Here is a 26,862-nt window from a genome sequence, read left to right as displayed (position 1 = left end):
GGATTTTATACTTTCCATCGGTACCATGTGAGGGCACAGCATCAATGGCAGCCATCGTTAACCCAGGCCTCGACCGATCCAGTATGGTCTTGTCAATCCGCGTACTGATTTGACAAAATTTTACATTGGATGCCCTTCCTGACACAACCACTAAGCTATGGACGGGGGCACAGGTAACGCACTGGATGCCATCCCAGTATTCATGGACTTGTGCCCATGCCTGTCACCTAATGTTAAACTAGAATACAAAGTTATTTTGCAGCAATTTTTTTAACTATGAGTAAGATTGTAGAGTTGTGAGGTGACAAATATTTTTTTTTAACTTAAGACATTTATTTCAAAGTGAGACTGTATCTACCAGCCTGAGTAGTGTAGATTAAGTAATTATTTGTGATAAAAGCAGATTGGCAGCAACACCAGTTACATCAAATTTTGTTGTATTTTGGCATTTAATAAGCTATCATTTCACAGCAAAGAGAAAAATCAAGAAGCTTCACTATCACACGTCAAAAAAAAAAATTCAAGTGTCTTTCCCTTTTTGTCTACGAATTCTTAAATAAAATATTCACATCCTCATTGTTGTGTTTCCATAGCCATACACAACATTAAAGGCTAAAACCTTCACAGCATACAGTGGCTTCAGAAAGTATTCAGGCCCCTTCACTTTTTTGCACACTTTGTGTTGTAGATTTAATTTTAAATGGATATAACTGCCATTTTTGCCCTACAACCTACACTCACTAACCCTTAAACACAAAGTGAAAACATGTTTTTAGAAATTTTTTCAAATGTATTAAAACTCAAAAACTGAAAACACTAAATTCAGACCCTTAATTTAGTGCTTTGTAGAAGCCCTTTGGCAGCAAGTACAGCTTCGAGTCTTCTTGGTTAAGTCTACAAGCTTTTCCACCTGGATTTGGGCAGTTTATCCCATTTCTTCCTGGCATATCCTCTCAAACTCTGTCAGATTCGATCTGTAAACTGCCATCAAGTGCTTTTTATACAGCACTTTTCTTAATAAAGTTACAAAGTGCTTAACAGAAAGAAATAATAATAATAAAAAAAACAACTTAAAACAAAAGAAAACTGAAAGAAAAAAAACCCCTGAAAACAGAGGGGAATAAAATGAGATTACACAAAAATGTAAACTGTCAAAGGTGGGATAATAAAACGCAGCAACATATCAAACATTCAGAAAAACTTTCCAATAAAAGAATATTTTAAGAAGAGATTTAAAAGACACTAAAGTTGTTGCCTGTCTGATCTTGATAGGCAGACTGTTTCATAGTTTGGGGGCTCTAACAGCGAAGGCCCGGTCACCTTTGGTCACTAGCCGATCTATAAGTTAACGCCCAGGCACATATGAGGTTAATAAGTCCTTGATATAATTTGGAGCAAGGCCATTTAATGCTTTGAAATTCATAAGTAGAATTTTAAAATCAATGCGGAATGTAACAGGCAGTCAGCGTAAGTTGGCAAGTACCGTAGTAATATGTTATCTCTTGGTGCCAGTTAAAATCCAAACAGCAGCGTTCTGTATCAGCTGGGAGTCAGTGAAGGGAGCTCTGACTGATCTCGTCATAAAGTGCGTTGCAGTAGTCAAGGTGTGAGAAAATAAATTCATGAATGACCTTATGTAAATCAGTAGGAAACAGGAATGATCCGATTCTGGAGATTTTTTCCGAGTTGACAAACGCATGACTAGACAACATTTTTCATTTGAGCATCAAAACAGAGATCAGCATCAAAAAGAACTCCAAGATTTCTAGCAGATGTTTTTAGTCAGGGAACCAAGCTTACTGTGAAGCAGGCTGACAGAATTTGTGGGACCAGGATTCAAGATTTAGTTTATTGTCATTTTCCTTATGTATCTGCATACATAAAAATGCTGTTCCTCCCAACCCAGAGCAGCGCAACAGAAAAGACAAAAATATATATAAAATTTACCTAAAAACGATACCACTAAAAATATATAAAAACAGGAAAAAACCCCACAAATGGTTAACAACACAGCTATTAAAATAAAACAGCCCATTCAGGGGCGACACGGTGGCCCAGTGGTTAGTGCTGTAGCCTCACAGCAAGAAGGTCCTGGGTTCAAATCCCGGGGTTGTCCAACCTTGGGGGTCATCCCAGGTCGTCCTCTGTGTGGAGTTTGCATGTTCTCCCCGTGTCTGTGGTGGGTTTTCCCGGGTGCTCCGGTTTCCCCCACCATCAAAAAGACATGCATGTTAGGGTTAATACTCCTGTCTGTGCCCCTGACAGACATGGCAAGACGAACTGGAGTTGGTTCCCGGGCGCTGCACAGCGGCTGCCCACTGCTCCTAGCTACACAGCTAGGATGGACTAAATGCAAAGAAAGAATTTCCCCACGGGGATTAATAAAGTAGTAAAAAAGAAAAAAATTTAAGTGCACCACAGTCTATTCAAGTGTAGTTTCACTTCAATGTTGACAGCTGGTGTCTGTCCAAGAGTGACCAGCACTGATGGGGGGCATGATCCTGACTGCTTGTGGGTAAAATGTTAAATTTCCCACCAGCATGTTAAATGTCCCACCAGAGACAAAAACACTCTGGATCATTGCTACACAATATTAAAGGATGCTTATTGCTGTCCCCCGTACAGCCCTGGGCCTCTTTGATCACTGTCTGATTCATCTTATCCCAACCTACAGTCAGAAACTAAAATCTGCAAAGCCTGTGGTTAAAACTGTGAGGAGATGGACCAATGAATCAAAACTGGAGCTCCAGGCCTGCCTCAACTGCATTGGCTGGAATGTTTTTGAGGCTGCATCTACAGACCTGGGTAAACTTACTGACACTGTGACATCTTACATCAGCTATTGTGAGGACATGTGTGTGCCCACCAAATCTTTCTGTACCTTCAACAACAATAAGCCCTGGTTCACAGCAAAACTCAGGCAGCTTCATCAGGCCAAAGAGGAAGCCTACAGGGGTGGAGGTAGGATCAAGTATAACAAAGCCAGAAATAGGAGATCAGAGTGGTAAAGCCACAATGGAGATCAGAGTGGCAAAAAGGTGCTACTCTGAAAAGTTGAAAAACAGGTTTTCTGCCAACGACCTATCATCAGTCTGGAGCAGTTTGAAAGACATTACCAACTGCAAGAGACTGTCCCCCCACACAGCATCGAGAACTGATTCCAAATTGGAACTGGTTCCAAAATTCAGATTCCAAAGGAATCATTAGGAAATTCAAATTTTGATTCTGCCTATCAGTTCCTAAATAAATTTCACTCGCACTAAAGTTAGTTTCAGTGTCCGTGGTGGCAGCCTGCAGTTTCCGTAGTTTCTGCCTCCGCAAGTTAAATGTGCGCCATCATGGACCAGAGCAAGCGGCGGTTGAAAGTGTGGCTTCATTTTGCCTTGAAAAATGAAGGGTTGGCACAGTGCAACGTCTGTGGCAAAATTATTTCGTACAAGGGAGGATGCATAACAAATATGGCCAAACACCTTTTCCTACACGTTGTACAAATTAACCAGTGTACTGTATTTGACACATTGCACCGGTCTCCATCTCCTGCCTCGGCATCCTCTTCAGCCAACCCTGAGCAAACAGCAAGCAGCACCTCGTTGCAATTGGGTAAGTGAAAAATAACAACGTTTGTCTTATTTGCAACAGCGAGACAGCAAACAACTTATACATGAGCAAATTGCTATAACTACTACTACTACTTTCGGCTGCTCCCGTTCGGGGTCGCCACAGCGGATCGTTCGTTTCCATTTCTTCCGGTCTTCTGCATCTTCCTCTGTCACACCAGCCATCTGCATGTCTTCCCTCACCACATCCATAAACCTCCTCTTTGGCCTTCCTCTTTTCCTCTTTCCTGGCAGCTCCATATTCAGCATCCTTCTCCCAATATACCCAGCATCTCTCCTCCACACATGTCCAAGCCATCTCAACCTTGCCTCTCTTGTTTTGTCTGCAAACCGTCCAACTTGAACGGTCCCTCTAATATAATCGTTACTAATCCTGTCCTTCTTCGTTACTCCCAGTGAAAATCTTAGCATCTTCAACTCTGCCATCTCCAGCTCCGCCTCCTGTCTTTTGCCACTATCTCCAAACCATATAACATAGCTGGTCTCACAAACATCTTGTAAACCTTCCCTTTAACTCTTGCTGGTACGCTTCTGTCGCAAATCACTCCTGACACTCTTCTCCATCCACTCCACCCTGCCTGCACTCTCTTCTTCACCTCTCTTCTGCACTCCTCGTTACTTTGGACAGTTGACCCCAAGTATTTAAACTCATATGCCTTTGTCACCTCCACTCCTTGCATCCTGACCATTCCACTGTCCTCTCTCTCATTCACACATAGGTATTCCATCTTGCTCCTACTGACTCTCATTCCTCTTCTCTCCAGTGCATACCTCCACCTCTCCAGCCTCTCCTCAACCTGTACCCTACTCTCGCTACAGATCACAAATGTCATCCGCAAACATCATCGTCCACATAGACTCCTGCCTGATCTCGTCCATCAACCTGTCCATCACCATTGCAAACAAGAAAGGGCTCAGAGCCAATCCTTGATGTAATCCCACCTCCACCTTGAACCCATCTGTCATTCCAACCGCACATCTCACCACTGTCACACTTCCCTCGTACATATCCTGCACCACTCCTACATACTTCTCTGCAACTCCCAACTTCCTCATACAATACCACACCTCCTCTCTCGGCACCCTGTCATAAGCGTTCTCTAACTCTACAAAGACACAATGCAACTCTTTCTGGCCTTCTCTATACTTCTCAATCAACATTCTCAAAGCGAACATCGCATCTGTGGTGCTCTTTTGTGGCATGAAACCATACTGCTGCTCGCTAATCGTCACCTCTCCTCTTAACCTAGCTTCTATTACTCTTTCCCAAATCTTCATGCTGTGGCTGATCAACTTTATACCTCTGTAGTTGCTACCGTTCTGCACATCGCCCTTGTTCTTGAAAATCGGTACCAGTATGCTTCTTCTCCACTCCTCAGGCATCCTCTCACTTTCCAAGATTGTGTTAAACAATCTACACTGCTCAAAAAAATAAAGGGAACACATAAGCAATGCAATGTAGCTCCAAGTCAATCACACTTTTGAGATATAAACCTGTCCAGTTAAGAAGCAACACTGATTTGTGAATCAATTTCACCTGTTGGTAAATTGTCTAATTTCCACCTGGTGGAAATTAGACAATTTGCAAGACAACCCCTATAAAAGGAATGGATTTGCAGGTGGTGGCCACAGACCATTTGCCTGTCCTCATCTTTTCTGGCCGATCTTTGGTTAGTTTTTCATTTTGCTAGTGTCCTCACCACTAGAGGTGGCATGAGGCGGTATCTGCAACCTACAGAAGTTGCTCAGGTAGTGCAGCTCATCCAGGATGGCACATCAATGCGTGCTGTGGCAAGAAGATTTGATGTGTCTCCCAGCACAGTGTCCAGAGCATGGAGGAGGTACCAGGAGACAGGCCAGTACACCAGGAGACGTGGAGGGGGCCGCAGGAGGACAACAACCCCGCAGCAGGACCGCTATCTGGTCCTTTGTGCAAGGAGGAACAGGAGGAGCACTGCCGGAGCCCTACAAAACGACCTTCAACAGGCCACTAATGTGCAGGTTTCTGCTCAAACAGTGAGAAACAGAATGCATGAGGATGGTATGAGGGCCCGACGTCCACAATTGGGGCCTGTGCTCACAGCCCAACACCGTGCAGCCCGATTGACCTTTGCCAGAGAACATCTTGGTTGGCAGATTCGCCATTGGCGCCCTGTGCTCTTCACAGATGAGAGCGGGTTCACACTGAAAACATGTGACAGACGTGAGAGAGTCTGGAGACGCTGTGGAGAACGTTCTGCTGCTTGCAACATCCTCCAGCATGACCGGTTTGGCAGTGGGTCAGTGATGGTCTGGGGAGGCATATCCTTGGAGGGCCGCACAGACCTCTACGTGCTAGCCAGAGGTACCATGACTGCCATTAGGTACCGGGATGAGATCCTCAGACCCATTGTCAGACCATATGCTGGTGCAGTGGGCCCTGGGTTCCTGCTCATGCATGACAATGCTCGTCCTCATGTGGCCAGAGTGTGTCAGCAGTTCCTGTATGTCGAGGGCATTGATGCTATGGACTGGCCTGCACGTTCCCCAGACCTGAATCCAATCGAGCACCTCTGGGACATCATGTCTCGTACCATCCACCAACGCGATGTCGCACCACAGACTGTCCAGGAGTTGACCGATGCTCTGATCCAGGTCTGGGAGGAGATCCCTCAGGAGACCATCCGTCGTCTCATCAGGAGCATGCCCAGACGTTGTAGGGAGTGCATACAGGCACGTGGAGGGCACACACACTACTGAGCCTCATTTTGAATCGTCTTGAAGAATTTCCACAGAAGTTGGATCAGCCTATGTTCTCATTTTCCACTTTGATTTTGAGTATGATTCTGAATCCAGACCTTAATGGGCTAATGATTTTGATTTCCATTGATCATTCTTAGGTTATTTTGCTCTAAACACATTCCTCTGTCTAATAAATAAAGATTTTCAGCTGAAATATTTCATTCATCGAGGTCTATATTGTGTTTTTAGGTGTTCCCTTTATTTTTTGAGCAGTGTAGTTAAAAACCCCACTGCCATCTCTCCTAAACATCTCCATGCCTCCACAGGTATGTCATCAGGACCAACTGCCTTTCCACTCTTCATCCTCTTCATAGCTGCCCTCACTTCCTCCTTGCTAATCCACTGAACTTCCTGATTCACTATCCCTACATCATCCAACCTTCTCTCTCATTTTCATTCATCAGCCCCTCAAAGTACTCCTTCCACCTTCTCAGCACACTCTCCTCGCTTGTCAGCACATTTCCATCTCTGTCCTTGATCGCCCTAACTTGCTGCACATCCTTCGCAGCTCGGTCCCTCTGTCTAGCCAATTGGTACAAGTCTTTTTCTCCTTCCTTAGTGTCTAACCTCTCATACAACTCACCATACGCCTTTTCCTTTGTCTTTGCCACCTTTCTCTTCGCTTTACGCTGCATCTCCTTGTACTCCTGTCTACTTTCTTCATCTCTCTATCCCACTTCTTCTTTGCCAACCTCTTCCTCTGTATACTTTGCTGTACTTCCTCATTCCACCCTCAAGCGAATTGCTTGTCTTACTTCCTCTGTCCTGATGACACACCAAGCGAATTGCTATAAACGGTATGCAAATACTGAAATGTGTTTTTTTCTGTGCTGAACGCTCGCATATAAAGCCTGAGAAGGCAGATGTGCTAATTTTTCTAAAAGAAGAACTGTTTCTAATTTAAGGAGTTTAATACCTGGTAGTCTGGACCAGGCTGTGACTGTCTTTATTTCGTCATCTTCATGTATGAAGACAGTTGTTGTAAATGTAAATATAAGAATGAGACATTTACATGAATGATCCGTTCTTAAAACAGAATGGCTTGTATAAAGTTTTTTTTTTAAATAAAATTTTCTTCTGTGAAATAAGCACGTGACCTGTTTTGACCCCGCCTCTCAAAGAACTGGAATCGAGAATCGTTAAGAACCGGAACCGAAAAGCAGAATTGGAATCAGAATCGTTAAAATCCAAACGATGCCCAACCCTACTCAAAACACAACCATCTGCACTCCCTGCCAGCCACTCTCCCTTCCCCACTGAACCTCCACCCACACTCAGGATCTGTATTGAGGACATGCACCAGACAGAAGACCAGGAAGGCACCGGGCCTGGATGGCATGTCACCCTCCTGTCTTAAAAGTCTATGCTGACCAGCTGGCCCCCATTTTCACACTGATCTTCAACAGATAACTGGAGCTGTGTGAAGTCCCCTCCTTCAAGAGTGCCACTATCATCCCGGTCCCTAAGAAACCCCATATCACAGGATTAAATGACTGCAGGCCCATTGCCCTAACGTCTATGGTCATGAAATCCTTCGAGACTGGTGTTGGCCCACCTGAAGGAAATCACAGGCCCCCTGTTCGACCCCCGGCAGTTTGCCCACTGAGAAAACAAGTCAGTGGAGAATGCAGTCAACATGGGATTGCACTACATCTTTCAAAATCTCAACTCCCCAGGGACATACACAAGGGTACTTACTGTCTGTGGACTTCAGCTCAGCGTTCAACACCATCATCCCAGATATCCATCCACTCCAAACTAACCCAAGCTCACCATGCCAACCCCCATCTGCCAGTTGATTATAAACTTCCTGACAGACAGGAGACAGCTGGTGAGGCTGGGGAAAATCACATGCAGCACCCGGACAATAAGCACTGGCACCCCCCCTGGGATGTGTGCTCTCCCCTTTACTCTTCTCCCTCTACACAAATGACTGCACCTCAGGTGACGCGTTTGTTAAACTCCTGAAGTTTGCAGATGACACAACCATCATTGGCCTTATCTGGGATGGTGACAAGTCTGCATGTACACAGGAGGTTGATCAGCTGGTCCTCTGGTGCGGCCATAACAACCTGGAGCTGAACATGCTCAAAACAGTGAAGATGACAGTGGACTTCAGGAGGAGTCCCCAACACTACCCCCCCACACACACACACACCATACTCAACAGCATGGTGTCTACAGTGAAAACCTACAGATTTCTGGGTTCCACAATCTCCCAGGACCTAAGGTGGGCATCCTACATTCACAATCATCAAAAAGGCCCAGCAGAGGATGTACTTTCTCTGCCAGCTCAAGAAGTTCAACCTGCCTCAGCAACTGCTGACTCAGTTATACACTGCAATAATCAAGTCTATCCTCTGCACATTCATCATTGTCTGGTTTGGATCGGCCACCAAACAGGACAGGGACAGACTACAACGGACAGTTAAGTTTGCAGAGAAAATCACTGGTGCCAACCTGCCCTCCATTCAGGACTTATACACCTCTAGACTCAGGAAACGGGCAGGCAACATTACTGTAGATCCATCACACCCTGGTCACAACCTGTTCCAACTCCTCCCCTCTGGTAGGTGCTACAGAGCACTGTACTCCAAAACAACCAGATATACAAACGGTTTCTTTCCACGGGCTGTCATTCAAATGAATGCTTAACAGTGTCAAATAAATCCAACCATTTTGTACATACTGTACTGTACATTGTACATATACTGGTACACTCCGTCATATCCATCTACTTTAGGCATGTAAGTAACCTGCTAACATTTATTTCAGCATCTCTGATATATTCTCTGCACCACTGCACTTTATCACCTCTCCTGTATATAGTCTTATTTTACATCACAACAATCTGAAGATTGTTGTGTTGTAATGTTATTCTATGTTAAGTACACTGAGAGAGCCACAAAACCGGAGTCAAATTCCATGTATGTACAAACTACATGGCCAATTAAAATGATTCTGATTCTGAGAAGCTAATCAGCATTCTGCTGGATTTAGCACAGGTGCTCCTGTACCTCTTCCCAGACAGCAGGAGAGAAAACAGATTGTGAGAAGGGTATGGTGATACTTAATGATACAGGAGGCCCTGCGAACATAGCGCTGATGATAAATCTCCAGCAGGAAGGGGAGAGGGGCACCAATGATCGTGCTAGGTGTCTTCACTATCCTGTTCGGCTGGTGTTTTTCGGCCACTTTGCAGCGTTACCAAACCACGAAGTGAGACCATAGGTTAGAATGCTTTCAGTGGTGCCCCTGTTGAAGGTGGTGAGGGCTGGAATGGGGAGACTTACCCTTTTAAGATTCCAGAGGGGATGGAACCGCTTTTGGGTCTTTTTAACAATGGCCGAGGTGTTAATGGCTGAGGTCAGGTTGTCTGCCAGGTCCACCCCCAAGAATATGCCGTTACCGACCCTCTCCACAGCAGCACCGTCGATGGTCAGCAGCGTATGATGCTACCTGATGGCCCTCCTGAAGTCAATCACCATCTCTTTTTTTAATTTATATTAAGAGATTGTGGGATTCGCAACATGCTGTTAGCTGCTCCACCTCCACCCTGTATACAGATTCATCATTATTGCTGATGAGACCAATGACTATGGCCTAAGACTTATCGCCGTTGAATTTTAAAAAGTTTTGGGACAGTCAACATTTAACATCACTGAGGCAGGCAAACAGATTATCAAGGCTACTGGGGTGGTTTGTTTGAAGAGGGACATATAACTAACTGCGCGTCATCTGTGTAACAACAGTGGGAGATACTACGGTTCTGAATAGTCTGGCTGAGAGGGAGCATGTATTATTGAGAACAGCATGGGGGCATATTGAGAACAGCACAGGGCCAAGGAAAGAGCTTTGAAGAACACCACAATTTAAATGGGCAATAGACCAATAGGCATTTGCTGTGACAACTGAGAAGGTGAGAGGTATGAACGAAGAAGCAGTTCCCTTAAGCGGCACGGTGGCCCAGTGGTTAGCGCTGTCGCCTCACAGCAAGAAGGTCCTGGGTTCAAACCCCAGAGTTGTCCAACCTTGGGGGGGTCGTCCCAGGTCATCCTGTGTGTGGAGTTTGCATGTTCTCCCCCTGTCTGTGGTGGGGTTTTTTTCTCCAGCTGCTCCGGTCTCCCCCACCATCAAAAGAAACATGCATGTTTGTGTTTATACGCCTGTCTGTGCCCCTGACCAAAGCAATGGGAAAAGAACTGAAGTTGGTCCCCAGGTGCAGCATGAAGGCAGCAGCCCACTACTCCTAGCTACACAGATCACAGCTAGGATGGGTTAATTTGCAGTAAATGAATTTCTCTAAGGAGATTAATAAAGGAAACTTAATTAATTTAAGGTCAACATAGGTTTCTAAGATGGTGTAAGAGAATGGTGTGATCAATGTGTCCAAGGCAGCACTCACATCTAAAAGCACCAGGACTGTGCAGTCACCCCTGTTGGGTGTTAAAAGTAAATCATTAGAAACCTTCACGAGGGCTGTCTATGTGCTATGGTGAAATCTAAAACCTGACAGAGCTTTTAAAAATATCACTACCATTCATAAAAAATATTGAGTTGAAATGACTTTCTCAAGCACCTTAGATAAAAATAATTTAGAAATTGGTCTGTAATTATTGAGTAATAGGGGATCCAAATTAGGCTTTTTCAGTAACAGTTGAATGACTGCATGTTTGAAACACTGCTGGGATAGCAAGCAAGCAAAGCAAGCAAGCAAAATTTTATTTATCTAGCACTTTTAAAACAGCGTTACAAAGTGCTTTACACTCCATACACAAAAATACAAATAAATACAAAAAAAAATTTGAATGAATATAAAAACATTGCATCGGGAGTAACAGACCAAGCTAAAAATGAAACAAAACAGAAGTCAGGGGTGGGAATCTATAAAAAAGCTTGCCTGAAAAGATGGGTTTTTAAAAGCCGCTTAAAACAGTCCAAAGATTCAGCGAATCTAATGGATTGGGGGAGATTATTCCAGAGGCTTGGGGCTAAAACTGCAAAGGTGCGGCCACCTGGATAGGCTCCAGCATCCCCGCAACCCTGAAAGCAGGATTAGCGGTTTGGATAATGGATGGATGGATGGAAAATTACCAGAAGTTAGAAAACTGTTAATGATTAAAATAATAAAATGACCAACAGAGGGGAATAGCTCTTCAAAAAAAAAAACTTAGTTGGGCTAATATCTACACCACAGGTATAGGATTTCATTTGAGAAATTATTTTATCTAGTGCTGAGATGTAAATGGTTTGAAAAAGGGAAAGTGAGGCAGGATTATTGTTGAAGGAGGGTAGAGTCCGTGGATCAGGTGAAATTTGAGACAGAATGCTCTCCATCTTACCAATAAAATGAGCACTGTTCCATGGGGTTTGGCTGGACCGCTCAAGGACAGAGACTTGTCTCAAAGCCACACCAGCATTGTTTTGGTTGTATGCTTCGGGTCACTGTCATGCAGAAAAGTGAACCATTGCCCCAGTCTGAGGTTGCGTGCACTCTGTGGAGCAGGTTTTCTTCAAGGACCTCTCTGTATTTGGCTGCATTCATCCTTCCCTCAATTCTGACCAGTTTCCCTGTCCCTGCTGCCAAGAAGCACCCCCCTAGCATGATGCTGCCTCCACACTTCACCGTAGGTATGGTATTAGCCAGGTGATGAGCAGTGCCTGGTGTTCGCCAGACACAGTGCTTGGGAGTTGGGCCCAAAGAATTCAATTTTTGTCATCAGACCAGAGAATCTTTTTCCTCTTGCTCTCAGAGTCCCTTAAATGCCATTTGGCAAACTCCAAGCAGGCTGTCATATGCCTTTCACTCAAAAGTGGCTTATGTCTAGCCACTCTACCATAAATTCCTGATTGATGGAATGCTGCTGAAATGGTTGTCTTTCCAGCAGGTTGTCCCATCTCTGCAGAGGATTTCCGAAGCTCTGTTAGAGTGACTGCTGAGTTCTCGGTCACCTCCCTGACCAAGGCCCTTCTTGCCCCGTTACTCAGTTTGGCCGGACGGGTAACTCTAGGAATAGTCCTGGTGGCTCCAAACTTCTTCCATTTCACAATAATTGAAGCCATTGTGCTCCTGGGAGCACTCAAAGCTTTTGAAATTGCTTTATACCCTTTCCTTGACCTATGACTCACCACAATTTTATCAAGGAAGTCTACAGAGAGATCCTTGGACTTCATGGCTTGGGTTTTGGTCTGACATGCAGTATGAATTGTGGGACCTTATATACACAGGTGTGTGCCTTTCTAAACTATGTCCAATCAATTCAATTTACGACAGGTGGACTATAATCAAGTTCTAGACACATGTCAAGGATAACTAAATCAAACAGGACGCACCTGACCATAATTTGAAGTGCCACAGCAAAGGTTCTGAATACTTATGTAAATGAGAGATTGCAAAAAGTGAAGGGGTCTGAATATTTTCTTAAGCCACTGTATCTGAACCATATGAGAGCTCAAGTTTTTACTTGTGCTGAAAGCTGACTTTTGGTGTTCAAGTGTGAGGTGTACCTGGAGACAATACTGGAGCCATTATAAAGGTCGCTGGCATAGGAAAGTGTTGCCAGTGGCCGTACGGAGTTGTAGCGGGTAAACTTGGACAAGCACTCCATGAAGTCATCGAGTTGGTTCAAGCTCCTGCCCTCTTCTGACAATAACAGACAAGACACAGTATTAAAATACTATTCACTTGATCTTTGTATTGACAGTTGTTGCTATACCATGGATGTCTCAAATCTTACATCTTTTTCAACCATGCAGCATGGTTGAAAAAGAAAAGCACAGCATGACACTGTTGTGGTACTGTCAAAACAAAACAGGTGAATATAGCAGCCTGTGAAGGTGATTCCATTCATCTGTTAATTACCTGTAATGCGGGACATTTTATTGGAGAAGTAGCACTGTTCCAGATCATCAAAATGAGCTGTCAGCCTCTTCCTCCTTGATGCCAGGGTGCTGTTATACCATGTTTGTCTTTTGCCCTGGCAAATCAATTCCAAATATAAATAACGTCAAACAGAAATTCTGTCTATGAATGGTTCTGATACAATACTATTACTACTTTCGGCTGCTCCCGTTAGGAGTCACCAAAAAAATACTCAATATCTTCATTTGATGCTTTTATCTTTTTTATATTGAAGTATTGAAATGTCAGCTTCTGCTTAAATTTTAGAGAACACTTGGTAGTACTGGGTGGGAGGAGAGAGGCAAACAATACCATAGTTAAATGGCCTCTATCCTTATAACAAGAATAACAATGGTAATAGGCCATCTATACAACACTTTTAATTAAGGAGACAATTACAGTAACATGCTGCTTAGAAGAAAAAAATCTGAAAGTAATGTATTGTGAAAGTGTATCAGTCTCATAAAAACAGCCAAGTGAGTTTACCTGACTTACCTGGGCCGCTCCACCAAAACCTGTAGGCTGGTTGTACTCTGGTGGGTCCATTATACTACTGCTGCTATTCAACCAAAACAAATAAAAAAAGAAAAGAAAACTAGAGCACATCTTTAAGATCTTGTTTTGCATTTTCGCTGTAACAAACAATGCTCAGACTATATAGTATGCACCTTAATATAATTAAGCTAGCTATGTGCCTCATAATGTGGTGCAAAGGCTACCCAATCTCATCAGAAAGCAGATTAATGCAAGCACTACCAGAAGAAGCTCCTGGTTTAGGATACATATCAGCATTGTTGGAGTTGTACATATGATCTAGAGATGTGGATTGATAACCAGACAGATCTGCTGTACCTGGGTGCAGGTGAAGGTGCCTCAACATTAGGCACTGTACACTCTGCCTCCGTCAAAGGTGAGTACAGCCCACTCATTTCCTGGAAAAGAATACAAAGAAATATATTTGGCTCTAAAAGGGAGTTAGACAGTACATCTACAACATTAATGTTCACAGTAGCTCTCATTGTATCTGTGAATTAAGTTCAGCATCTGAATTCAATGAAGCACCTAACACAGAGAGTGATGATGAGTTTGACATTTGTGAGCCAATAAAACTGGGCAGCACTGACCTCAACAGAAAAAGGGGACAACAGGTAGAAAATAGGGATGTAATATCATAAGCTGAAAAAAATAAGCCTGCAAAATACACAACCAAAGCATTTGTGTCACTCACTTATTTTATAGCAGTTCATTACGGAAACACCCTCCATCAATCAACACTGTTTCTCATTCATCAGATGCTTCAAAATTCCTTTGCCCTCCAATTTTTTCAATTTAAAAAAATGCTATTAGATCTATGAAATATCCTCAGTGCTGATTTGCATCTCCAGTCCTTGTCAAACATTCCACAATGTGACAAAGGGCTATTGCTCAACAACAGTGCTGAATGTATGATTAGGGACAGAATTGGGAGAAAGGATCTTTTATTTTTGAAGTGGCTATCCTTAATTTCTCCAATAGTATGTTCTCCTACTTCAAATCTCAGCATTCCATTCGAAACGGATGCAATTCTGAATGTGCAGAAAGCATTCCTGTGCAGAAGACTGATCAACATTGCCTCCCGACAAAGTAACATTGAAACACATACCAATCCATATTCAAAGTTAGATAATGTTTAGCTTTGTATTTTAGTGCCTATCACTTTCTCTTCCACATTCAGCATTCAACTTCCTTGTTCTCTTCATTTTGAGGCACACTTGAAGTATTTCCTGTGTGGGTGCTGTTACATTTGATACTTGGCATGTGCCAGTGAATCCATTGGCACCAATTATAGAGGAGCAATTACAGAATTCGAATATATTTAATGGCTGTTGCTCCATAAATAACAGTGGGAAATGGTATCAAATATGGCATTTTTAATATGAAGAAATAACAGATAACCATTTTAAAGCCTCAACTTCTTCTCCATGAAAAAAGATGGCGACAAGCTGTGTCGATTTACCTCAACACGCTTAATGTCCTCCTCAAGGAAGTTGAGCTCTTTCTGCAGCTGCTCCAGTTGCTGAAGATACAGGAACAAAGAGACCAAATGATTAATAGGCCTATATGCATGTAAGGGCAAGACAATTTATTTATATAGCACATTTCATACACAAAGGCAATTTAAAGTGCTTTGCATAAGGCCATAAAAAACATTAAAAAAGAGATACAGAACAAGATCAAAAGATTAATAAGAATATTAAAAGAATAATTCATCCATCCATTATCCAAGCCGCTTATCCTAATTAGGGTCGCAAGAATATAGAATAATAAAGAAATTAAAAGATGATAATAATAATAACAATAATCAAACAGATTTAAACTGATTATTTAGTGAAATGAGGTGACGAACATGAACGTTCACCACTAAGTAAAGATGAAATAATTTTTTTTTAAAAAGTATCACAGCACAAGGTGTTTGTTAGTATGTTAGAAGTATCAGGTTAAAGAGGAGAATAACGCTGGGGACCATGTTACGCGCAACACTTCAAGAAGTTGAAATAAGGAAGTGATCAATCAAACAGAAAGGCTAGCTAGAGCAGATCTACTAAGGCTGGGCGATATGGACCAAAAATTATATATATATCATATGAATGGCGATACACGATATATATTTCGGTTTTTTTTCTACAAAGTGGGCTAAATGTTCATTTAAAAGTCAAAGCCACATGTGAGATATCACAAGCACTTTTATTAAAACAGATCAAACAGATCAAAATAAAATGCAAAGACAGGGTTTCCTTCCCTGTTTTAAAACATACAGCTGCACAATATATCAACATGTAAATGAAACATTATCTAAAATAAATAGCCTATGTTAAATAAAAATAGGCCTCTCTCTGAGAATGCAAACCACATTCCAAAATGGCTTTGGATTTTCAAAGTTTAATAACTTTGTGGGGGAAAAAAAAAGATACAGACCTGCTGCTCCCTGAATTCTCCTAAAATTGCATATATTTGCATTTAAAATTAGTTTTAGATCAATTGCACAAAAAAGAGTTATAATAAGATCTACCTAAAATGACCATGAGCGGTTAAAATGGTGCATAATGCACATAATTGTGCACGTCAGGTCACCATTTATGACGTATTTTGGTCGCATCATTTCCTTCGCGAAGTTCGTTGCTCTGTCCTAGAAACAAACACTAGCATTCGCCAGTGCAGAGAAATAGTCTAAATTTGATTTTTGATTATTGCCAACATGTCTGGTTACAGACGCCATTGCACACGTACCGTGACTACCACTGAGGCGTTGCAGTATTTACAGGTGTTGGACAGCTGCCATTTTAAATTCTTTGAAAAATAGTATTAAAAGTTGTTAAAATGTTAATTTTGGTGTCAGTTAGATTCTTAACAGACATACTAACATATGTAATGCATTAATATCTCAATTGGGTATTTAGCTCGACAGAATATAGAGTTTAAAAACCGATGCAGTCAAAATGACTGCCCATGGTCGTTCCAGTAGTTTTTAAGTTCCGGTTGTTGTTTGGGACTGTTTCAATATTTATTTTCCGTTCTTTTTTTTTTACATTTCACGTTGTATAGGCCTTGTTACGTTTGTTAGATTAGCAATAAGTGTTTTCCGTTTTGTTTTTCAGGTAATATTTTCACTTTTTCAATTTTGCTATTCAAGTTCGACCATGTCTCTCTGAAGTTTAAATTATTTAAAAATAGTATTATAGTTGTTAAAATGTTAATTTTGGTGTCAGTCGCTTCCTAACAGACATATTAACATATGCAACGCATTAATATCCCAGTGGGTATTTATCTTGACAAGACTATAGAGTTTAAAAACCAGCCTTCAATTTGACCGTCCATGGTCAAATAGTCCTTACCAGGCAGACTAAGCAAGATTACCGGTCTCATGTGAACACGCGATTTGGTGTTAATAAACCAACAGTTTTGGTACAAGTCAGTGTGATCATTGACTCACACACACAACAGAACAAATATCTACAACGACCGGCATTTCACTTCTACCTTACCAGGCAGGTAAGGTAGTTCTAGTGTTAAGAAACAGGTTATGTATTTTAACGCAATACCAAACTATATCAATATAAATAGTATTGTCTCATCCTATATCTTGTTTGAAAATATATTGATATAACATAAAAAGTCGATGTACCGCCCAGCCCTAAGATCTACCAGCATTATTGGTGAGTCAATGTGGTACCTCTCTCTTGTTCCTCCTGGCCTCTTTCAGGAACTCCATGAGGATTTGTCTCTGGGCTGCTTGAGATTCCTATGGAAGACACACAAAACATTTCATAAATTTCACACACAGCTAAAAAGATTTCCCCAGGATACCTGTGTTTATCTTCTCATACCGTATTTGGTAATAAAAAAGGAAAAAGGTCTAATGAGTTAGTTTAGAAAGAGTGTCTTTATGCATGCTCAATAATCCAGGTACGAAAATCACAGAAAGTTGAATCAGTTCATCTGGATACAATGTTAATCGAGAGAAAGTGAGCGATGAAACATTTTTCTCAATAAACGTATCCAGGTGAACTGATTCAACTTTCTGTGATGTTTAGAACAACTATATAAAATTTGCATCCACACACCATCCCAATACTAAGGATTTAAGTGCTGATGTATTAAGGTGTCACAGGAGTTAATGTAAAAAAATGTTTCCGGGGTAGGGGTTGTGGGGTCGGTGGCCCATCGAAATGAAAACAGTGATGTGCATGTACAACAGTACTGTCAGTCTCATGGCAAAAGAACATTTTTGTGCTACTCCTGCAGTGCAATAATTTCTCTTCACCTTTCCTAACCACACCCATCTCCATTTTTTTCACTCCTCTCTCAACCAAGGTCGTGTCTTCACCAGCTTTAAACTCAACCTCAATATTTCAGTAGACTTTTGATCCAGTGCATCAAAGTGTGGAACCATGCTACATGACAACTCACAGACGATAGTAACTTCTGATTGGATAAGACACTGCCCAACTTGCATACAACTGGACTAGTGCAATTTTTCATCATTGTACCTTGTCAATTAAAATGTAGCCACAACAAAACACATATTGAGTGGGCGCTGCTGCCATGGAAATTGAAATAGTTGAAATGCAGTGGTTATTTTGTTCATCTAACCCCACGTTTACACAAAAAACTCCTGGCTGATTTTGTCACTCGTGGCACTTTTGGTGTGAGCCCAGATTAAAATGGCCAATCGCTGTGTAATCTTAGTGAAGGTTAAGCCCTGGGGTCATTATTACTTGCTGTCTAATAATATAATTTATAGCGTGATGAGGGGAAAAACATTGAATATGATGTTTGCAGTTAAGCAAGCCTGTACAGAATCATATGGTACTTTGTATAAAATTGTTATACCCTGAATATATAAAACACATGGGGTAGGCCAGGAATGATTTTCCATTTCCCGCCCAACTGTGGTTAACCACTCACATTTCCTGAGGCAAGGATAACAAGGAGGGCATGCCTATGATTTTTCCCCATATGTTTGACAGAATCACACTCAAACCATTACTGACCGCCTCCAGCTGTTTCTTCTTCTGTACCAGGAGCTCCAGCATCAGGTTAACATTGGCAAGGTCCAAGTTCTCTTGGTCCGGACTCAACACATCCTGAAACACCTGCCACCTGGACTCATTCTGCAGATGCAAAATTCATGCTAACTTTTTCACTAAAGTTATTGTGGCAACAAAAGTATGCAAGTTTGAGAAATAGAAAGACAAAGACAGTACAAAATGTCTACAATATCGTACTTACGGGACGGTCCATCTTCAATCTCTTCTCCTCCAACCTCTGTTTCTGTTTCAGGATAAGTTCGTTCACTGAAACACAACCAGACAGATAGGCACAAGTCAGAGTCGGGAGAGCTTAGTGAGTAAAGTGTTGCAGAGTTGGGGTAAATAAAATGTTTTAGATCTCTGATCCTTTTAAGGTTGTGAAAGTATACCAAAGGACTAGGCAACTATGTCCTGACAGAGCAATTATTAATAGCTACCCAGAATTCACCAGGTGCCACCAGAATTCAATTTCAGAACCGTTCCTTTTCTAAAATGGGTCAAGATGAAAGAGGTCAGAACTAATGCCAGGACACAGAGTACTGGCACTGCTGGGCCAGATGTGCCATTAAACTGCTGAATTTCACTTAAACCTCTTCTAATGCCCTCAATAGAAACAACTCAAAACCTACCAAGAAAGTTTGGATAAAGCTGATCCACATTGTCAACAATATAGTTACACTTGGGGCATCTGTTGCTGTCCTCCAGGCTCTGACGGATGCACTTAAAGCTGCAAAGAGAAAACGGTGAGGTGTTAAACTCCCCATAACAAATATCAATCAGCAGAATAATTGACAAATATTGCATCCTCAAATGAGGGCCCTTGGATAGCACAGGTGCAGGTAATTAATTTGCGGGGTTAATTTTGCTGAAATACCAATTAATTTTGCTGAAATGCCAATTTAAGAATATGCTATGCAAATACACATCACTTTCATCAACTTTATTCCATAGTTTCTCTTTGGGCATTTAGTAACACTTTGTCAATCAGGCTGTAATTCAACCCTTGTTACACCACTTTTGCTCCAATTAACTTTGCTTAAACCATGCTTCAACGACTCACCTGTTTGCTACCTTGACAAAGGCAACACTGCCTGTAAGCACACAACTGCCACTTATTCCTCTGTAATAGATGATAGGACATCATCAGAAGACATAGTTAAGTGACACTTACCAGAAACTGTGCCCACATTTGGTCATGTGCGCCTCTTCAATCATCTCGAAGCAAATGGGACTAGAGAAGAGGATAAAACTTACGTAAATTGCGGATCGAAATTTAGCTTTTTGAACTTGGTCATTTGAAATAAACAAAGAAATGATAGCCTGCACCCACAAACCACTGCAAACGACTCTCTCACCATACAAAATCATTGCTTTTATCCTCGTAGGAATTCAAGAGGCCGTTGTAGAGGGGTGCCTGATGGAGGGATCTCTTTCTAATAGCCGACGCGGCGGGTCTGCTCAGCGAAGCGAACCCGCCCCTGGACGACTGCATGGCGGTCAAGCCCCCATCTCCAGCTGCTGCCAACGTCCGAGAGGGCACAACATTTCCAGCATTGTTCCCATTACCGGTCGCATTACTCCCGTTGCCATTTGTATTCGTGGGGCTTCCAGTGCTGCTGGTACTTGTGCCGGGCACCGAATTCGCACCAGCAGCACTTTGCTGTGGCCGGTTACTTGACATTATCCGAAACAGATTGTATAATCACCCCCAAAATCCGCCACAGCGTCGGTCAAAGCATCCGGACCGAGCACCTCGACTTCTCAAGCAGTCTCTGGCTAGCTAGCTAGCTGGCTAGTTTATGTGCTAGCATTCCGAGACGAAGCAACGCCGCCCAACGCATTCAGCGTGTTTAGCCCGTTAATAGTCGTCTCGCTCCTGCTACTGACGATGCGTTATGTGTTCATATGACATATCATGCAAAATGGTGAGGATGTTGGAAAAGCCAGAGAGATCTCAACTGCGTTGCCAAGAGGATTAGCGTTAGCTGGTTAGCCCCGGTTAGCTCTCTCGGACCTCCTCGGTTCCTTCAGGTGCCCAAATTGATGCTCCAATGTCGGCTGTGTAAACTATACTGCCTCCCAACGACAAGGAGTAATTAGCCAATGACGTTTTCTTTCTTTCTTTCGTTCTTTTTTTTTTTTTTACCAAATAAATTTTCACATAGCAGGAATTTAACTTGGTGGATTGCTTATTAGGAAACTTTGATGTAACGCAAAATGTACAAATGTAGGTATGAGCATGTCTGCTGAAGTTTGTTTTAGAATTAGTGTTGGTGGAAATCATCATCCTAATCCAAGCGGCCATTCTGTGATTTCCCATCCATCATTTATACCAGTTTAATCCAGTTCAGCGTCATTGGGGTCTACAGTCTATTTCGGCATGCTTTGTATAGAAGGAGACACCTGGAACAGGTTGCCAGTCCACTGCTGGGCCTTCACATTCAGTTCACGACTATGAGCAGCTATGACCACATGAGAGCACCTTTGAACAACTATGAGCCTAATGTGCGTGTCGGAGGAGGAACCCAACGAGCCTGGATGACACCTACACAAACACAGAGAACACGCAAACTCCACATAGATGGATTAAAATCAAACCCAGGACCCTCATGATGGCATATGACAGTACAAATCACTAAGCCACCATGTCGACTCACTGTGCGATGTTTACTCACTAAATCGTTTGCCAAATGTTATCATCATACCTTACTTATGCTTCACTGAGTTTTGTGCAGATGATTTTATACTTATCTGTTGTATTAACTTTTTATTGTCTACCCTGCTTTGTTTTGATTTTATGCTGTCTGATACAGTGCTGCTTGTTTTTTTGTTTTTTTTTACTGTGTTCTGTAAGGTGTCCTTGAGTTCTTATGATTATCATTATTATGAGTATAGGCTATTAATATATAAGGCATCCAGTGGGTTTAGTTTAATGCCAATAAAAAAGATGCAGAAAGAGTTATAATAAATGTAGAATTGCAGCATCTCCTCGTGTATGCATGTTTTTAATGACACTTAAACTGATTTACTTAAAAGGCCCCAAAGCAGGTGGCATCTACAAAAAGCAGTCAATAAACTTGCCAAGAAAGAGTGTCTTGTTTGCCAACCATCCACCTGCAGCTTTGCAAGCAAAACCTAAAGACCAATAACATACTCACACTCACAGTTTATGAGCGCCGCTACTTGTTTTTCCATTTTCACTTCTCCCTGGACAAATAAGGGTCTTCCTTGTAGGCGTGCAAAACATGGAATTTCCCATGTTTGTGTTTGTGGAATAAGTTAATACATATCAAAATGTAGCTCGGTTTGGATGTAAAAACAAAAGTCCTCAAGCAAAAGGAAAACTACTGGATAAATTGAAGGGTAAATCCATTTGGATGAAAACGACCGCCTTGTCAAAGAGTTTCCTCTCTGTCTCTTCATTTAAAAGGAGGATGGAGAACTCGTTCAAACAGTGAGGGCAGAGCTTGGTAATTGAGAAATCTGAAAATTTGGATTTTTCAGTGTTGTTCAAAACTCGATTTAGTTTCTTTGGAAAATATGAGCTCTTTCCCTCTCTGCACATGGTGTGTTTGTGGATTTGTTTCTGTATGGCCTTCTTGTCATAGACAAGAGTGCAGATCAATCTGCTGCAAGTTTCAGACCATGCTAGGCCCCATTCATTTGGAATTAAAGGGGAATCAGGGGACCACACTTAGTCATATCTATGCATTCATTTTTTTGTTTTGTTTTTTGTTTTCCCAGAAAAGCCAAACTTACACTGGGGGAAGTTTTCAAAGTACATTTTTGGGGGGCGGAGAACTTTTCTTTAGAGATTCTTGGGGCTGGTTGTTTTGTGTTTTTATTCGAATCTGATTCAAAATGTTTTGTTAACAACTAAAAAGAAACAAAACAAACACACACAAACACACACACACACACATCATTTGTGTTTGAAAATCATTCCTGTTTAGAAATAACTCGATAGTACAGAGTGGAGGGTGACAGCAAAGTCAGACAGAAGGAGGATGTATGTATAGTTACATACAGCCACAGCTAGCTTAGCTACAGCACAATATTCCAGTCTTAGATATGAGTAAACAAATAAATATTAATTGGAACCTGTATGTCCCATAATTTGAAGGCTGGGCTTCATATTTACACATTTTAAGTGTTGTAAAACACGCAACGACTGTATTCTGACTACAATCATTTGCTAAAATCACTCTTAATTGCACCGTGTCACCTTTGTCCCTTCATCCCTCGCTGGTAATTGCCATCCAACTTCATACCATTGCGGATGAAAAAGCTTGTGTTCTTTCTCCCTTTTCTTTCTTCTTCATCCCCCTCCTCTTTGTCCAGCACATCAGTTTGGATTTTCCCTCATCGCTAACACCCCCCTTCTTCTTTTTTTCCACATGAGTAGTGGGTGGGTGTGGGTGTGGGTGGGGGTGGGGGTGGGGGGTCAGTTGTGTTGGCAGAGTTGGGGTTAGAGAGGAACAGAGAAGTAAAATCGAAAAGGTGAGTGGTAGGAAGAAAACAATGATGATACGAGGAAGGGAGAGACAGAGGGAGAAGAAAATGCACAGGAGAAGAAAGAGAGCAAGAAAAAAAAAAGAGAGGAGGATGCAGTCTCGGGGTCGGTGGGGTCGGGACCGACAGGCTCAGATGAAGGATAATCTGCAGAGGTCCCTTACAGTGGGGGGTGAGGCCCCAAGAGGAGCGCACCCATTCAAACACACACACACACACACACACACACACACACACACACACACACACACACACACACACACACGGCATACTTTCCCCCCACAGCGATTGATAACGTGTAACCACACACACACACACACACACACACACACACACACACACACACACACACACACACACAAAACACATTCATAAACATATAAAACCATGCCCAACACTGCCTCTCACTCATTTTTTTCACTCATTCCATGGTCTCCTCTCTCTGATCTTCCTGTTTCCCTCTTTCTCCTTCTTTTTATCTCTTTATTCCCTGTCTCTCTCTGCCTCTTTCTCTCTCCCCCTCTCTCTAAAACTCGCTCACCCCCTTTTCTTGTTTCTTTTTTTTCCTACAAAGTTGCAGCTGGATTTCAAAGGGCACTTTGCCAGTAGAGAAAGCTGAATGTTTAGCAGGCAGATCCGTCAGTCAGGCCGGCTGCGATTGTGGAATTCTTGCCTCCCACTCTTTAGGAACCGTTTTTTGCCCCTCTAGGGGCCCCTGCCATAACTGCCGGTGGCCTCCTCCTCCACCTCCTCCACCTCCTTCTCCATCTCGATCTCCAGCCTCAAGCCGTGCAGGCCCTGTTTGCAAATTGAGCCTGACAAAAACAGTGGGGGCCAGCCGTGAAGAGGGGGCAACATTTCAGAGGTGTGTTTACGGCTGCAGCTGCCAGTAGTAACAAGTGTTTTTTCCTCCTATCATTTAAAAAAGTGGCAAGCAATGAATGAATTACTGAATGAATGAATGAACGAATTACTGAATGAATGAATGAGTTACAGTAAATCTTAATTAAGGGGGAATTTGTCCGAATGTCATCAGCACCAGTATGATATAATGGAGCCCACATCGGAGTAACAGTGAAAGCATTAAAAAGACAGTCAGTTGATGCAGGCGGTGCATATCATGATAATGAAATATTACCTCTAAAGGTAGCTTAATGCAGATCGTTTGTTGTTTGCATGCCTGCATTGTGAGTTAGGAGGGGATATAAGAGGTACAGCATGCATGCACAACCATGTGGAAACATAGCCTTCAAGAGAGAAAATGCCCTCACATTTATGAGGATATGAGGATTTATGTGGCTCGTGTAATGGGATTTTGCTGTGGTTTTAGAGTTCGTTGTCGTTCTTAGATTTTCAAACATTTCGCATTTGCTGAAATAGCTGACATGATTGCAGCACATGTTGGGACGTCACTGAAGCTTACAATTGTTTATGATCTCAAATAAGACTTTGGAGTTTCTTATTTTCTGCGTGCTCCATAAAGTTGCATGTCCTTGGCATAAAAAAAACATATATATGATCTGTTATATACATATACGCAACATATTCCTTACAAGTTCAACTAACCCTACCCCGGTGTTGTTTGAGAACTATTTGGTTACACACACACACACACACACACACACACACACACACACACACACACACACACACACACACACACACACACACACACACACACAGGGAGTTAACACAAGAAATACAAAACACAGATGAATCACAACTCTGGTTTTATTCATCCCATCAAGTCCACCCTTCCTCTCTGTCATGGTAAGGCCTACATGTGTCAGGGAGCCGTGTACAAAGCAAGTAGCATATTTTGATGATAAAAGCTCGTGAGCCCTTTTCATATGTGAGGACAGATGTTCTGCCTGTCTGTGGTGCGTCTTTGGAGGAAAGACAGTGACCTGGGATAGAAGATGCAGAAAGAGTGAGAGAGTGTCTTACTCCATCCTGCCTTCACAGTCCATGAGATGAGAGAGAGAGAGAGAGAGAGAGAGGAGAGAAGAGAGAGAGAGAGAGAGAGAGAGAGAGAGAGAGAGAGAGAGAGAGAGAAAGAGAGAGAGAGAGAGAGAAAGAGAAAAAGCACATATCTCTCTTTTTCCCTCTCTATAAAACACACTTAAAAGATAGATGTTATTGTGGACTGAGTGAGAGGGTGTCATTATATCTGTGGTTGTATTGGCTGAATATAAGGTTTGTCAATATTGACAAAACTGTTGTATTTCATGCCAGTACAACAACTTGCATTTGAAGATGCATTTGAGAGAGAAAGAAAGGCAGAAAGAGCATAGGAGAGAGCACACAAAGAGGATAGAGAGAGCACACCTATCTCTCTCTCTCTCTCTCTCTCTCTCTCTCTCTTCGCTCCTCTCTCTCTCTCTCTCTCTCTCTCTCCCTCTCTCTCCTCACGTCGTCTCTCTCTCTCTCTCCTCTCTCATCTCTCTCTCTCTCTCTCTTCTCTCATTCTCTCTCTCTCTCTCTCTCTCTCTCCTCTCTCACACACACACCACATCACACACACACACATATACACACAGCTTATAGATAGATGTTTGCGCTCTGAACGGAGAGATTTCCATGACTTACTACCGTGTTATTGGGCTGTATTGTTCAATACATGATTTACAAAAAATGTTAATTTTCAATACAGCAACTTTGAATTTGAATTTTAGGGGAACAGAGACAAGGACAGGCAGACAGAGCGGAGAGAGAGAGAGAGATGAGAGAGAGAGAGAGAGAGAGAGAGAGAGAGAGAGAGAGAGAGAGAGAGAGAGAGAGAGAGAGAGAGAGAGAGAGAGAGAGAGAGAGAGAGAGAGAGAGAGAGAGATCAGACCAGACCAGAACCAGACCAGACCAGACCAACTACTATAACACTGTCAAAAAAATTGTCTGAAGGAGTACTCCCCCCCACACACTCACACACAACGCGCGCAGCACATACAACGCGCTCGCAAGCACGCCGCCGCCACCATTCATCACTGCCAATGAGTGTGTAGCTTCTCCTTAAGAGGGAGGAAGAGGTGGGAAAGGAGGATGGACAGATAGATGGATGGATGGACGTGAGGCAGCGTAGGGAGGAGGAGAGGATGAGAAATGACCCCCCTCTCCCCCCATCCTCCGTGCGTCATGGAGGCGGACAGTAGGAGTAAATCGGAGAGGGGAAGGAGCAGATGAGAGATCAGAGGATTTCCTCAGTTAAATAGCGGTGTAATGCAGGGGCAGGCTCTCCCGTGTGATGTCATGCTCTGATATAACATTTGAGCGCGTTTCATCTCCTGGACTCCGGAGAATGTGAGAGAAGAGAGTGAAAGTGAATGGCGAGGATTTTTTTTTCATCCCTGCATGAGCCGTGCAGAGACGCACGTTATAAGAATGAAACTTTCACAACAAAAACAGGAGAAGTTGACCGCCGACGCTGACTTGATGTGGTTTTAATGGACTATTTCTTCCTTTCTCTCTCTCTCTCTTTATCTCCCTC

General features: G+C 42.5%; 2 protein-coding genes across 3 annotated transcripts in view; both read right to left on the bottom strand.

Moving 5' to 3' along the window:
* cop1 (COP1 E3 ubiquitin ligase) overlaps positions 1 to 20,877 on the bottom strand; it is a 50,841-nt gene extending 29,964 nt beyond the window's left edge. The window contains exons 1-11 of one of the 2 annotated variants that reach the window (XM_056293016.1): positions 20,225 to 20,877; positions 20,041 to 20,100; positions 19,499 to 19,596; positions 19,069 to 19,133; positions 18,831 to 18,950; positions 17,510 to 17,578; positions 15,296 to 15,355; positions 14,152 to 14,231; positions 13,795 to 13,858; positions 13,261 to 13,375; positions 12,906 to 13,041 (exon numbers count right to left, since the gene is read on the bottom strand). In XM_056293016.1, the coding sequence (XP_056148991.1) occupies positions 12,906 to 13,041; positions 13,261 to 13,375; positions 13,795 to 13,858; positions 14,152 to 14,231; positions 15,296 to 15,355; positions 17,510 to 17,578; positions 18,831 to 18,950; positions 19,069 to 19,133; positions 19,499 to 19,596; positions 20,041 to 20,100; positions 20,225 to 20,550 (1,193 nt within the window). In that variant the 5' untranslated portion in view covers positions 20,551 to 20,877. The remainder of the gene's footprint in view (positions 1 to 12,905; positions 13,042 to 13,260; positions 13,376 to 13,794; positions 13,859 to 14,151; positions 14,232 to 15,295; positions 15,356 to 17,509; positions 17,579 to 18,830; positions 18,951 to 19,068; positions 19,134 to 19,498; positions 19,597 to 20,040; positions 20,101 to 20,224) is intronic. The other variant, XM_056293017.1, reaches the window with a different exon arrangement.
* Positions 20,878 to 24,086: 3,209 nt separating this feature from the next.
* The window catches only part of LOC130124407 (E3 ubiquitin-protein ligase COP1-like), an 11,989-nt gene continuing 9,213 nt past the window's right edge, over positions 24,087 to 26,862 (bottom strand). The window contains exon 12 of the mRNA XM_056293862.1: positions 24,087 to 24,196. Coding sequence (XP_056149837.1) covers positions 24,087 to 24,196 — 110 coding nt within the window. The remainder of the gene's footprint in view (positions 24,197 to 26,862) is intronic.

Source organism: Lampris incognitus, chromosome 14 (assembly GCF_029633865.1).
Source record: "Lampris incognitus isolate fLamInc1 chromosome 14, fLamInc1.hap2, whole genome shotgun sequence".
Classification (NCBI taxonomy): domain Eukaryota; kingdom Metazoa; phylum Chordata; class Actinopteri; order Lampriformes; family Lampridae; genus Lampris; species Lampris incognitus.
The sequence above is the reverse complement of the archived record's forward strand: the minus strand, read 5'-3'. Positions and strand labels throughout refer to the sequence as shown.